The 15,543-nt window shown below is 43.2% G+C and overlaps 1 protein-coding gene across 33 annotated transcripts in view; it reads left to right on the forward strand.

The window, feature by feature from the left end:
- Positions 1-15,543, forward strand: part of LOC132001388 (myomegalin-like) — a 217,780-nt gene that overhangs the window by 169,885 nt on the left and 32,352 nt on the right. For 32 of the 33 annotated variants that reach the window (XM_059375904.1, XM_059375903.1, XM_059375933.1 and 29 more), the window contains 4 exons: positions 3,353-3,438; positions 9,221-9,453; positions 12,639-13,074; positions 13,940-14,132. In XM_059375904.1, the coding sequence (XP_059231887.1) occupies positions 3,353-3,438; positions 9,221-9,453; positions 12,639-13,074; positions 13,940-14,132 (948 nt within the window). Of the gene's footprint in view, positions 1-3,352; positions 3,439-3,713; positions 5,348-9,220; positions 9,454-12,638; positions 13,075-13,939; positions 14,133-15,543 lie in introns of those variants that run through there. The other variant, XM_059375925.1, reaches the window with a different exon arrangement.

The following is a 15,543-nucleotide window of genomic DNA, read 5'->3' on the forward strand; positions in this document are numbered from 1 at the left end:
CCCGGGGTCTATCTTCCCGTCGCTTTGGATTCACTTCTCCGCCGGTCCTACCTTTCAGAAAGTGGCTGATTTTCTGTTTCCAGAGTTGCTGTTCTTCTTCTCTTCGATCTGCCGATGGATTTTCAGGTGTTTGCAATCTTTAGATAAGCTATCTAGCTGATCTCCGGCTAGCTGAAGCAGTCTCCAGGGTCCATATTCTTAATAATTAATGCCATCCTCAATTTAAAAATCTCCACAAAACCATCCATTTCTGTTTCAATGATTAAAAGAATTACATGTGCATGACACTTAGATTTTCACAGAAGGAATTATGATATTTTATTTCTGTGTACTTTATCAAGTCAGCTGGTGGAGAATAATTTTCTAAATCTAAAAGGGAGTTTGGGGCACACCCTCCATTACATATATGGGTCTAAGTGTAGAAATTTGCACAAACCACAATTTGGGAACCGCCATCAAAGCCTCAAAATAAAAAGTTTAATGAAATTTCTTCTAACATGTAAAACTTAACCTGGATATAAAACCTGGAGAAGAAAGTTAAATTTGAAGCGACAGACTCTCACTTTTCAGAGTATCTCAAATAATAAGCAGTAGGTGCACCAATATAAAGTATAGTAGATTTAAATCAGAAATTTAGAACATCACCAGTTAGTTCAGAAGATAGCATTTTGTTGCCTTGTAAAAGCTTAGGAAAGGATATTCCCTCAAAAAAGAAAAATTATTGTCATTGATTTAAAAAAAAATGGTAACAAAGGTGTCTAGTGTAAACCTACAGGGTTTTATGTGGAATAACTTACTCATTTCAATTTTTTTCTATAAAACTTTTTCACCTTTATTCTAGCCCCCTCTCCCCACAGCCTTCAGCATTCTAATTCAAATTGGTAAAAGGCTGAGCAACTGTTGAAGCTATTCTAAAGGAACCACAGCAGACTAAACTAGCTAAAAATAAATAAGGAAAGCAAAACCTCTATGTAGTAGAATGCTGGGATGAAATGGGCATGCTTACTTTGTCTCCATTTAACTCCTGATGAAGTCAAAACCGTAGTATTGTGACCCTGAGTGAATTACAGAGAGAAAATTATCTAAAAATACAGGCAAGGCATCAGAAAGGCCAACAAAGGTAAGTGGAGGACAGAACATGTGAGATGAAAGCCTTCAAGACCAGTGACAGTCACTTTTTCCAATCGTCCCTCAACCTTACTCCTGGAACCTAAGCCCAGGAATCCCCCTGGGATGTGGGGCAGCGTGGCCACAGAAGTCCCCAAGAATAATAATGGAGATGAGTTCAACTCATCCAGCTGAACTTTCTTCAACCACAGGAACATTCTCTAGCCTGAAGCTCAGAGGAGAAACAATGTGAGAACCATGTTTTCTTAATCTGTCATTGAGTGGGACATTCATTTCCTTTACAAAGAAAAAAATACAAGATTCTGATCTCTACTGTTGCTCAGGGAATGATTTTCCAAAATAAGTATAGTAAGATATGGATGTCCACAAGTGAATTAGCATCCTGGATTTCAGTGAGTTGCCAAAGCATAGGGAGTCTGTTCATCCATCTCTCTGCAGCTACTATTGTGAATGAGATGGTTCTGGGGCTGGTTTGAAAGAGTAAGTATTGGAAATCCCTCTTGTACAATGTCTGCCAAGGAATCCCTAACAATCTGAGTGATGGAGTTACCTCTTATAGGTAGGACATTATTGAACAGGGCACAGAAACTTGGTCCAACGTTAATACAACATTCATGGAATGAGTCATAAAATTAGGTTGTTAGGGCAACATACTTACTACCTTCTAGTACTTTAATTAGATTGGCCTGGGTCATTGCAAATGCTCCAGCATGAACTTGCAGATGACAGGAGATGGAATGAAGATGTGAGATGGACCTGTTCACCTTATCTGCAGAGAGGATAATGGATGCTCATTATTTATCCATGGATGTCTGAGCTCAGGAGCACGTTCTTTGTTCTTGGAGGAAGAAGCAAAGATAAAGAAATGATTTGTCACCAGAAGGAGCAGTGAGTTGCCTCTCTCTGAAAGTCCAGAGACCTGACTTCTTGGCACAGCTCTTGTCAGGACCATCTGTGTAACCGTGAACAAACCACCTAATCTCTTTCAGGCACAGGTTACTCGGTGGCCATAATAGTTTTAATAGGTTGGTTGCTGAGGCTAGAATCAGATTGCCATCTCAGATTTCTCTAACTTAGGCAGTTTCTATAAGACCTGTTCTGTAGACATGGGGAGTGTCATGGTAGATTTTCTTTGGTGTTAAAATGAATTAACCATCATAAATTCCCCCAACTTCAGAAGAAATCAGTAATGTGGGCCACAGGTCTTAATCTAAAATTGGATGGACAGTCTTTTATTATAACAGATATGGAGAGGAAGAAATGCCCTAGCTTTGTTCTGTCCAATATGGTGGCCATGAGCCCTGTGTGCCTAGCTGAATTTAAATTTGAATTAAATAAAAGAATCAGTTCCTCAATTGCCTTAGCCCATTTTGAGTGCTCAGTAACCATGTGTGTCTACTGTATTGGGCAGCATATGCATAGAATTACAAAAAGTTCTATCAGTCAACAGTGTCTCAGATCTTTGCCCAGACCACAAACTGCAGCCATTGTCCCTCCCTTAGTGCAAGACGCAGATGTTTGTGTCCTCAGATGACTCTGTCCATCTTTAAGAAACAAAAGAATGTATTAAAACTCACTTGGAAGTATAAGAAACCCTTCAGGCAAAAGATGCTGGGGGCATTGAACAAGAGTTTGAGAGAGAAGGGGGGGATAAAGGAATTAGGAAGCACTAAAACCATTCTGTACCTTGAGTTTTGACTGGTCCTGAGCTTCTGTAGAATACACAGCCCCTAGAGGGGTGTTCCTCAGAGATATGGTCACTCCATCATCCCAGAGATGGAAAAGGATGAGAAAAGCAGGTCTCCCTTGATCAGGGACCCTCTCAGTACTTAATGGTGGGGAAAAAGTTAGTCATGTTGGGCCCATGTTTCAAAAGACAAAGGTGTTACATGGCCAGGTTGACAGGACAGGAAATAGTTCAGGCTTTCTGGAAATTGGTGAGGGGGTAACCACTCTATCTAACAGCCCACTCTTTAGGTACAGGTCTGTGCAGTCAAAGTCAGTGAATGTTTTAAGGCTTAAGCTTAAGTATTAGAAAATATCAGTGATATAAGTCTTTTCTGCAGATTTGGTACAGTGGTTCTGCCTTCAGCCCTGCTGGCCAGGGTCCATGCATATGGGGAAAGGAAGAAATCAGAGGCAGATGGCAAAAAGTGTAATTTTAGCTGCTGTCTGAAAGCCACCTGTGAAGGAAATCACCTTTCTCTTCTGGACTCACTTCCAGGTGCAGCCACAGGGGATGATACTGAAGACGCTAGCACTGAGTTCACAGACAGCATCGAGGAGGAAGCTGCACACAGTAGCCAGCAAGTAAGTCCAAGTCAAGTTCTGGGTTCCCAGGGTGGCAGGCTCATAGCCCTTTGGGGTCTGGTAGTCTCCTGCAGCCCATGTAAGCCTAGAGTAAGAAGATATCTTTTTATAAAAACCACTTCCCAGACTTCTTTCCGCCCTCCCTGAGCTTCCCAGCCACATTGCCAGCCAGCCCCTATCCTCACTCCACTTTTCTCTCCAATCCACCTTTTCTCCCCCTCTACTTCTATCTCTTGCTCCTCCTTCCCACCTTTGCCCCTATGTACCACCTATAGCTCTAGCTTCAGAAGGATGTTTACTTACAACAAGACCATGGATAGTTCTGCTCTTGGGTTTTTGTAACTGAAACACACCACCGAAGACAGGAATTCATCGGAGGGCTGCTGAGGGAGGTGGCAGGCCTAAGATCCACTTCAGGAAAGTGCTGAGAACCTCCAAGGGGATCGGAAATGCTTCCAAAGCAGGGATCTCTGTCTTGGTGAAATCTCGTTACCCAAAAGAGAAGTCTGTTGGATAACCTGACAGACCACCCAGGTTGGGACACATCAGTGACCAGCAGGTGACACTTCAAGAGCAAGCCCCTATCAAACTCAGAACTTGGTACCCAGGGCTGAAATACTGTTCATACCAGCCATCACTGAAGGTACAACCAGCAGTTCGCAAGCTCAAGAGTTGAATGCCTTGGACCTGAGAGATTAAGTCACTGACAGTGATCCCAGTACACTCACTGTCACTCCTGTGTGTCTCTACCTTGCCCAGTGACACTTAGCAATCACACCTCCTACATGGACTGTGCCTGTGAATCTCTGAGTTATTAAGGAGAAAGTAGATCATTTGTTATCTGTCCTTCTGCAGAAGTAGCTGGGCTTTTCCAGGGATAGCTTCCTTGGAGCTATTAGAGAAACTGCTGGGAAAGTGAGGTGCTCTGGGTCTGCCTCTATACCTCCTGTATAAGAAAAAGAGGAGACCAACAAAAAGAACCTACATGAGCATTCCTCAAATCTCACTGGACGTGGCATAGTCTTTGGCTCTTGAGGACATGAGTAGTTAGCTGTCTGGGATACCTCATGCCCTCAACACCATTTCTTCCCCTTCTACCAAGATCCCCTTTTTGTTGCTCTAGCCGTACCTGACGCTTATTTCTCCCTTAAATTCTTGCATGAATTCCACTTCTCCTTTTGCTTGAACATCTTCTACTAACTTCTCCTAACCAATGCTTGTGACTTTAATTATGTACAGTATTGCCTCTCTGGACAGATCCCTCTGCCTCTCACTCCTTAAAGTCCCTGAGGGGCTCTGAGAAGAAGAGAGGGATCTACAAGATAAGCAAATGTCCATTCTAAGATTTAGATTGGGGTATCAGCTGGTCATGTGGTTATTGCTGCTGTGGACAGGATTAGCTCCAGAAAAAGTGAACAAGAGATACAGATGTGAAGACAGCCAGATTCTGATTGACACGATCTTAACTATGAGTAGTCATGTGAGCCCTTCGCTCTAGTTCTCAGTTGTAGGCAAACTGGTTTGTAAAGTTATTCCTTCCTCAAACTTCCTTCCTATAGCCTAGTATGGGGCAAATAACCAGATCACATTTTGAGAAGGTCAGTTCAACCCTGGACTAAACATTTTGCATTGGGGCAAGTGTATTTCCCTTGCAATGGCTGCCCTATTATTTGGCAGAGATACTTATATTGTTAGCCTTTGGATAGGGCTCATGATAGACAAATTTATATACCTGTTGGATGGAGATATCTTGGGTAAGCATAATTTTCTTTCCATCACCTTTCCTTGAAAATCAATGTCTAGTTTTGGGTAGGAGGAACCTTGGTGTATGAAATCATTGTAAATTCACTTCAGCTTTTCTGGAGTTTGAGGGCGTGACTGTCTGGCTGCCAAATAAATAAAGCTTGTTTTGCCATAACTGTTGTGTCCAGATTCTCAAAACTGTGTTTGCTGGTTTCCAGTGAAATAGTCTCTTACAGTTAGGCTCTGAGTTCCTCTTCACCACATCCTTGGAAGGTAAACTTTATTCAACACCAAGCTACCTTTCTACCTCCAGTATACACAGACTTCCCCTAACAAACACATCCCACATTGTGTTCCTTCCAAGGCAAGAGCTATCTTTTGGCCAAAACAAGTTGCTTCATCCTTATTTTTAGACTCATTCACATCTGGAAGTCTCAGGTCTGGCTATGTTGGTAATTTTCTCCAGGTATCTCCCACAAAATCCCATTCTCAAGCAAATGTAAGGTCTCTAATAAATAACTAGGAAATGCCTGTGAAATGAATCAAGCATTGACTTTCTTCATTTGAATGTGTGCAACAGAAAAAAGTTATCAAGTATCAAATGCAATGAAGGAGAAAAAAATCAGTAGATGTCTTGTGAAGAACTTGAAAAAAATCATTAATGCCTTTCACATGTGTGAGAACTGATTTACATTGTGAAACATATGTCATAGGGTAAAAACAAAACAACGTGATTCAAACAGGAGATCAGACTTGCATATGAATTTCTGTAGGGTAAAAGGAAACCCAGCACACACAAAAGAGGTTTAATTATACCATGGAAGCAATAGAATAAATGAATTAGGAACTGGCCAGTGGGGAGGATTCTGTATGAGATATGATTAACAATAGACCTAAAGGATTCATACTAACACCACACATACTGAAAATTTTATTTTATTTGGGAAAATTTATAGAAATGTCAACTTTCCATAGATGAGCAAGAAAAACTGATTAAAAAGCTAGATTCTGAGTCATTTTTCATGCATTTGCATTTCAATTTTAAAGATAAGTTAACCTAAAGTAAGCTTCCTCTGACACAGAACCCAAATTAGCTGGGAAACAAATCATAGCTCTATTTTCTAATTTTTTTTTTTTTTAAGATTTTATTTATTTATTTGTCAGAGAGAGAGCAAGCGAGAGCGAGCATAGGCAGACAGAGAGGCAGGCAGAGTCAGAGGGAGAAACAGGCTCCCTGCGGAGCAAGGAGCCCGATGTGGGACTCGATCCCAGGACGCCGGGACCATGACCCGAGCCGAAGGCAGCTGCTTAACCAACTGAGCCACCCAGGCGTCCCTCTATTTTCTAATTTTAAAGTGGGAAATTAGACCAGGTGTACCTTCAGGTCCTTTCTGGTATTGACATTCTGTGGTTCTTTTTTATTTTTAAAGAAACTAGGTGTATTTAAATTAGTGAAAGATAACATGCATTCAGAAGGCAGCTTAAAAATAGATAGGTATAGATGGGACACCTGGGTGGCTCAGTCAGTTACTTGGGCATCCAGTCTTGATCTTAGCTGAGGTCTGGATCTCTAGGTCATGAGTTCAGGCCCCATGTTGTGCTCCTCCCTGGGTACGGAGCCCACTTAGAAAAAAAGATATTATTAAAATGAGACTTTAAAAAAAAAGATTTATTTATTTGAGAGAGAGAACACAAGCAGGGGGTAGGGGGAGAGGGACAATCAGACTCCCTGCTAGGCAGGGAGCCCAACACGGAGCTCGATCCCCGGACCCTGGGATCATGACCCGAGCCGAAGGCAGACACTTGACTGACTGAACCACCCAGAAGCCCCAAAGTGAGTTGTTATTTTTAAAGAGAAAGAACACTTAGGTTTTAGCGAAGAATAAAGTGCCCATATTCAAAGCTGAGGGTAGTGTTTATTTATTTATCTTTTAAAGGTTTTATTTATTTATTTGAGAGAGAGAGCACAAGCAGGGACAGGGGCAGGAGGGAAGCAGATTCCCCACTGAGCAGGAAGCCCAACGTGGGAGTCAGTCCCAGGACACTGAGATCAAGACCTGAGGCTGAAGGCAGATGCTTAACTGACTGCGACCCCCAGGTGCCCTGCCTATGTTTATTTTAGTTAAGTTCGTTGAAAGGGCTTATATAGAAAGATAACATCTCATAGTTTAAATGAGGGGTTGAGGTCTTAAATATTCAAAAGTCGTTTTATCCAGTCCCCCTTTATTTTGTCCCAAGTGCTTGGTGGCACATATGGAGATAGGCCAACCTAACTGAGTCCGGTAGGAGAACAAGAGAGGCAAAAGTCAGGCTCAGAACCCGAGGAAGGCCTGGCAAATGAGCAGCTGTGTCTATGCATCCTTTTTCATTCTTTTCTTTGCAACCTCAACGGCTGTGCTACTGGCAAATTCATGCTGTGAACTGACTCCACCCATGCAGCCTAGGTCTTACTGAGCTCCATTATGAGCAGAAGTCTGTGGCTTTGTGCCAGGCCAAGCAGCTCTGTCAGTCATTGTTCCATTTAAGCAGCTCGGGCCCTGTTCTGTTCTATATATTTGTGACCTGAATGAAGGTATAAAGCATGTAATTAATTCTACAAATCATGCCCAATCAAGTGGCTACTACTTGATTTATGAAGATGCACATAAAATATTTTGAAGACTTTGATCATTGAGAAATGATTCTGGATAGCCAGAACGAATTTACCAGCGACAAGTACAAGCCACACTGTTAATACAGATAGAAGAAACAGCATGAGCCCAAAATAGCTGTGGCACAGAGGTGGGAAATTGGGAGGTCAACATAGACCTGAAGCTAAGTAGAACCCCAAAGTGCAGTCGCCGAGAGGAGAAAGAAGCAACATAGCATTGGGATGTATTAAGATTAATATTGGATGGATGGACAAGAAACCCTTGCACAAAAATACTTAGTCATACACGGAGTGGGTTGTCATACTCAGGTTTTGGTTTCTATATATATATATATATTTTTTTTTTTAAAGATTTTATTTATTTATTTGTCAGAGAGAGAGAGAGAGAGAGCAAGAGTGAGCACAGGCAGAGTGGCAGGCAGAGTCAGAGGGAGAAGCAGGCTCCCTGCGGAGCAAGGAGCCCGATGTGGGACTCGATCCCAGGACGCTGGGATCATGACCTGAGCCGAAGGCAGCTGCTTAACCAACTGAGCCACCCAGGCGTCCCTGGTTTCTATATTTTTAAGAGTGTGGGGGAAACTGGAGAGGAACCCAAAATGAACAATAAGAAAGTCTTTAAACAATTCTTTGAGGAAAAGCTACACGATCTGCTTGAGTTGACGCACTGAAGAGTAACTTCAGGAGTATCCACGGAACATAGAAAGGTGTTGGGAAGTTGTTTCCACCTTGTTTTCTCCTCAGGTGCTTAGATTTGTAGAGAGAGTTTGCCTGTCAGCATCAGCGCAAGAGTGATAAGCAAGTGGGCAGGTGGCCTCACTTTAACTTCTCCGTAGTTATGGGGTGTGATTCTCCTGCCGGCAGTGAAATTAAGCTGCTGTTTTACCTGTGGCTGAGTGCCTCCTGTCTCAGTCTTCCTTTTTAGGGCATGAGGTGCAGGCTTGGCCTTAGGCTCTGAGAGCTGGTGTCTCAAGCTGAGATCTCTATAGTCAAGGACTTGGATATTGTGGTGTGAAGGAAGTTTCCTGTCTTGTAAGAAGCCTCTCAGGAGACTTGGTTCCCCAGGGAGAGAAGAAATCAGCATCTACACTCTGGTCCTGTGTAAACCTCAATGAACAATAACATTGGGTTTTTATTTATGATGGGCTTGTGTTTTTTTCTCACCCATATTTGGATGCGGCTCTTCTTCCCCATGGCAGCAGTTCCGAACGCTGGCTGTCTCGTGTCCTCCCCATCCATACCAGTCTCGAGGGTGCTTATGGCTGAGAAAGTCCTTAGGGAGAGCTCATTTTAGGGCTTTTTTGCTCCCATTAATGGCTGCCTTTGCAATCTGATGTTCCTCTTGGATCATCTCTCATGACCTAACTTCTTTAAATTATGATTTTCTTTCAGCTCATCAAGGTGGCCTTGGAGAAAAGCCTGGCAGCTGTGGAGACCCAAAATGTATGTCTTCCTCCTCCTTCCTCAGCAGGAGGGGACAATAACAGAGGTCTTCAGGAGGAAATGCTCCACCTGAGGGCCGAGATCCACCAACACTTAGAGGAGAAGAGGAGAGCTGAGGGGGAACTGAAAGAGCTAAAGGCTCAAATTGAGGAAGCAGGATTCTCCTCTGTGGCCCACATCAGGTAGGACACCACCCAGAGGAGGAGAGCCTGCCCATCGGGAGGTCCCCATAGGCAAGGGAGTTCAGCTCGCTGCAACGAAGGCATTTGTGCTGCTTTAGGGCTTCCTGATCCACATCCCAAGCTCCGTGCATTATTGGTTCAAATTCTTAAGAGAAAACTCAATATTGGTTAATGGTGATCATTCAGATTATTTAAATCTGGTCTTAATTCCATGTAATAATGCCCATTATTAGCCATTGAGTCACAAGTGAAAATCTCCCGGTGTATGACAGGTATTGCTCTTTTCCATTGACTGGAACATTTTGAAGAATGTCCTACTACCCATGATGCTTCACTGCTGTGTGTGGAACCAGAAGAGTCCCTGAGGGAAGATGATGTATACTGGGGCCCCTTTGCTTCCACTCAGCTCTCTCTTAGCTGCATGAATCCCTAAATCATGGAATAGCACTTTTAGAAATCTCTGCTGTTTTGTTAACTTTACAGAAGTGGTATATAGCTGATTCATTGGTGAGACTGACCACTGTGGGTTTTTTAAAAAATATATTATTTATTTATTTAAGAGAGAGACAGAGATAGAGAGAGCGCACAGGTGGGGAGGAGAGGGAAAAGCAGACTCCCCACTGAGCTGGGAGCCTGACACAGGGTTTGATCCCAGCATCCTGGGATCATGACCTTAGCCTACGGTAGACGCTTAGCTGACTGAGCCACCCAGGTGCTCACTCTGTTTTTCATGGCATTTTTCAGAAGATGCTTGGGGAACAAACTGATAAGGTAGGACTAATCCATTCATTCGTTCATCCCTGAGGGTCATAATCATCATGGGGCCTGTTGTTTAGAGCACAGCAGTGCGGTTGTACAATTTCTAATTCATGCCCTATAGATTCCCTGCCTATTATGTGCCACTTAAACGTCCCCAAGTCATAGAATAATATTAGTGCTGAAGAGGACCTTGGCATCTAGCCTAATCCTTATTTCATAGTCAAGGAAACTCCATTCTACAATGATCTAGCAGCTTGCTCAAAGTTGCATTTTAGTCCATGGCTAGACCCCTGCCTCTGAATTTTTAATATCTAAGCCTTTTCTTCTATGCTATATACTTTTTAGAACAGTATTGGAAATATTCTCATGATCATCGTCATGCTGGTTCTTTTACTCTGAATTATGATATTCCTTCCTTTTTTTTTAAAGATTTTTATTTATTTATTTGATAAAGATATACAGAGAAAGCGCAAGTAGATAGAGCAGTAGGCAGAGGGGGAGGGACAACAGTCTCTCTGTTGAGCAGATAGCCCAATGCGGGGCTTGATCTGAGGACCCTGGGATCATGACCTGAGCCGAAGGCAGACACTTAAGGGACTGAGCCACCCAGACACCTCTTTCTTTCTTTCTTTCTTTCTTTTTCTTTTCTTCTTTTTCTTTCTTTCTTTCTTTCTTTCTTTCTTTCTTTTTTTTAGAGAGAGTAAGTGTGAGAGTGTATGCACAAGGAGGTGGAGGGTTGGAAGGAGAGGAGAGAGAGAATCTTGAACAGCCTCTATGCCTGGTGCAGAGCCTGATGTGGGGCTCAGTCTCGCAGCCCTGAGATCATGACCTGAGCTGAAATCAAGAGTCGGATGCTTAACTGACTGAGTTACCCAAGTGCCCTCATGATATTTCCTTCTACTGAAGTGAAATTCTACTTAAGTGAAAGCACAAGTTGTTAAGTAATCTCTCTGCTCACCGTGGGGCTTGAACTCACAACCTCGAGATCAAGAGTCACATGCTCTCCTGACTGAGCCAACCAGTTCAGGAGTCTAAGAAACTCAATCTAGGGGGAGAGCTAACTGCTAATTCTTCAGGTGTGAATTACTAGTTTCCCATGCCTCTTCTAGTCAGCAGTTCTCAATATAGTGTGCTTACGGATCACCTGCAGGACTTAAGTAAAATGTAGATCCATAGGCCTTAGCTCTAAAGTTGCGGGTTTTTGTTTTTGTTGTTGTTTTGTCGTGTTTTTTTACAAGTACCTCATAGAATTCTGATGTTAGAACTTTTCAGGTCTGCAGCTGGTATAGCAGAATAAAATGATTCCTCTGTTGTAGACCCTGAACTGACTAGACCATATATGCAATTCCATTTAAGCATCCAGTAGCTTTACTAGGTATGAGTTATCCTTATTTTATGTAAAAGGAGACTGAAGCTCAAAGAGGTTAAGCAAACTGCCTATTTAAATGAATTGCCTTGTTAAAGCAATGTTATTGTTGTTTTTTTTAACACTTCCATCCAACCCTGGTGAAGGGTTCGGTGTGAAGAAAGGATGGAGTCTAGAATGTCTTGGTGAAAATTAATTGTTTATCCATTTTATGTCTTCTACAAGTATGCATGTTTTATGTGGCAGGCACTGTGGAGGCCCTGAGAATACAGGGTGAAAAGGACAGGACGAGTCCCTGACCTCATGAAGATGATCTATTGAAAGAGCCAGACATAAAGCAAATAATTACAGAAGTACATTTGATTGTAGTTCTGACTGGTATTATTTATTTCTTGTTTTCCTAGGTCCCAATTTCTCATCCAGTGGTTGAAAACTGACCAATGATAATTAATAGAATTGTAGAACCCATAATAAACTTGTCCCAGGAAAGGTCTTTCTTATTCTTTTTTTTTTTTTCTTAACACTGTAAGTACCGTTGTTTATTCCAGAGACCAGTGAAAAGGAGAACATGAGGCTGAGTGGGCACCTGGGTAGCTCAGTCGGCTTAGCATTTGCTTTTGACTTGGGCCATGATCCCAGGTTCTGGGACCAAGTCCAGCATCGGGCTCCCTGCACAGTGGGGAGCCTGCTTTTCCCTCTTCCTCTCCTTTTGACTCTGCCACTACTTACTACTTATGCTCTCATTCTCTCTCTATCTCAAATAAATAAAATCTTAAAAAAAAAAAAAAAAAAAGAACATGAGGCTACATGACCAGGGTAAAGACAACTAGACCATGTGTGTTGAGTCCAAGATTTTTAGGGACTGTGTTGCCACCAAGTAGCTGTGGTAATGCAGGAGTCTCTCCTCCTGAGTCTATCCAATAAGGGAGCCCTTGTCCATCTCTGAGGTGGCCTCCTGCTTTGGGGTGTCTCTGAGTCTCTGCTGGGCTGAGATGGGGGCTATGGAAACTGAGGCTGAGAGAGGAGCCACCCCCTCATGTTGTGTGTGTGTTTCCTGCAGGAACACCATGCTGAGCCTTTGCCTTGAGAATGCAGAGCTGAAAGAGCAGATGGGAGAAGCAATGTCTGACGGATGGGAGATTGAGGAAGACAAGGAGAAGGGCGAGGTAGCAGTGGAAACTGTGGTAGCCAGAGGGGGTCTGAATGAGAATAGCCTTCAGGCTGAATTCAGAAAGCTCCAGGGAAAACTGAAGAATGCCCACAACATCATCAGCCTCCTCAAAGAACAGCTCGTGCTGAGCAGCAAGGATGGGAATAGTAAGCTTAGCCCAGAGCTCCTTGCACGCCTGGTCCGGGAGATCGACAGAATGAACACAGAGCTGGTCTGTTCTCCTGAGAAGCCCCAATGCCAGGAAGAGGAGCACGTGACCATAAGGCCCTGCCCCAGACCCCAGAGTCTTGATCTTGGGGCTGCCCTCGCCGTGGATGGCCACCAAGTAAGTGTGGGTTTAGATGGAAATAGAGACCTGTGGAGAAGGCCTGGAAGTAACAGTTTTTACCTAAAACAGTTCTGCTCCATGGGTCAGAAGGACTGAGGGAAGGGCTTCTTTGCCTCCCAAGCAGTGGTAATATTCCTCACACATTCAGCCTTTGGAAATGCTTTTACAACATTGTCTCACAAACATTACTTGGGTAATTAATTTTTCATAAATAGTGTTTCATTTTCCAGATGGCACACTAGGCATTGGGCAGCAGGCAGAAAGACCCAGTCTCTGCCCGTAAGTCTGCTGTGTGGTGGGGAAAGATGGCATAAAACAAGTCATTTCAATAGGATGCCATATAGGGATGCTTGGGACTTAAGGCAGCCCTGACAATGGTGTGTAATGACATCTCTCCATATCACTGCCATTTTCTTCACAGCCCATCCTAGGTGTCTGTTCATGAGCCACAGGATTGGGCTGTTGGGATCCTCCTAATGCGAGGGGCTTTGCTGACTATTGAGTAAATGGAGACTAGAGAGGATTTGGGCTGGGGGGAGTGGAGGACAAGGCTGCGACAGGAGCATGAGGATAGATGAGGAGAGGTTTCTACCCCTCCTCTCTTTAACCGCTGAACCAACCTTTACTGAGAGCCCCTCAGTAGACTCTAATGGCACTGTACTTTGTGCTGAAAATACAGAGATGAATAAAACATTATCCTAGCTCTGCAGGAGCTTGGAACTGGAACTGGAAAGCACTACCAAAGGGCTTGAGGAATGCTGAAACAAACCCATGAATATAGTCCACCGGGGGTCAGAAAGGGAAGGGGCCAGGACTGCCCAGGACTGTTACTGCCTGGTCCCTATGCTGGCTCTTTTCACAGCTGGATAACCAGCCCCAGGCCCGAGACCCTGGGACTCCATCAGAATTTAGCCTTCCTGGATCCACCAAGCACCTGCGCTCCCAGCTGGCCCAGTGCAGACAACGCTACCAGGACCTCCAGGAGAAGCTGCTGATATCAGAAGCCACGGTCTTTGCCCAGGCCAACCAGCTGGAGAAATACAGAGTCATGCTTAGTAAGTCTTAGGTTCACCATCACCAAGACAGCTGCCTACGTGCTTTGTAGAATTCCCTTTTCTTCCCCAGCCTCAAAACAAATTTAATCCCGACCAGGGTCCTAGAATTGTAAAAATGGTTATTTAACTTCAGTTTTTGCACCTGGCAGAGAAGAATAAAAAACAAAGCAAGTTTGCAGTGAGCATATAGGGAAGAAATGGGCCAACACTTATGTTTGCTGATTTCTGCTATAGTCAGCAAAATGCTTTACATCTCTCAACATATACTGATAGTTTCTCTCCTCCTCTTGGCATCAAATCACATTCTTCAAAAATATACCATCATCGTTGGTTTAGAATCCATGCTTTCTCCTAGAACTTCCTATGGTGATTGAAATGCTTATGGAACACATGAGATGTGTCTAGTATAGCTTCAGAATTTTGTTTACTTAATTAATTTAATATGAGGTAGTCACGTGTGGCTAGTAGCTATCTCTTTTTAATTTTAATTTTGATTTTTTAAAATTTTTCATTTTTAAAATTTCTTTTCAGTGTACCAGAATTCGTTGTTTATGTACCACGACCAGTGTTCCATGCAACATGTGCCCTCCATAATACCTACCACCAGGCTCACCCAACTTCCCTCTGCCTGCCCCTTCAAAACCCTCAGATTGTTTTTCAGAGTCCATAGTCTCTCATGGTTTGTCTCCCCCTCCAATTTCCCCCAACTCCCTTCTCCTCTACATCTCCCCATGTCATCCATGTTTTTCTTATGCTCCACAAATAAATGAAACCATATGATAATTGACTCCCTCTGCTTAAACTTATTTCATGCAGCATAATCTCTTCCAGTCCCATCCATGTTGATACAAAAGTTAGGCATTCTTCCTTTCTGATGGAGGCATAATACTCCATAGTGGATATGGACCACATCTTCCTTATCCGTTCATCCATTGAAGGGCATCTTGGTTCTCTCCACAGTTTGGCAACCATGGCCATTGCTGCTATAAACATTGGGGTACAGATGGCCGTTCTTTTCACTACATCTGTATCTTTGGGGTAAATACCCAGTAGTGCAATGGCAGGGTCATAGGGAAGCTCTATTTTTAATTTCTTAAGGAATCTCCACACTGTTTTCCAAAGTGACTGCACTGACTTGTATTCCCACCAACAGTATAAGAGGGTTCCCCTTTCTCCACATCTTCTCCAACACACACTATTTACTGTCGTGTTAATTTTGGCCATTCTAACTGGTATAAGGTGGTATCTCAATGTGGTTTTTAAAAATTAATTAATTAATTAATTTTCAGCATAACAGTATTCATTGTTTTTGCACCACACCCAGTGCTCCATGCAATCCATGCCCTCTCTAATACCCACCACCAGGTTCCCCCAACCTCCCACCCCTCGCTGCTTCAAACCCCTCAGATTG

The sequence above is a fragment of the Mustela nigripes genome, chromosome 14 (assembly GCF_022355385.1).
Source record: "Mustela nigripes isolate SB6536 chromosome 14, MUSNIG.SB6536, whole genome shotgun sequence".
Classification (NCBI taxonomy): domain Eukaryota; kingdom Metazoa; phylum Chordata; class Mammalia; order Carnivora; family Mustelidae; genus Mustela; species Mustela nigripes.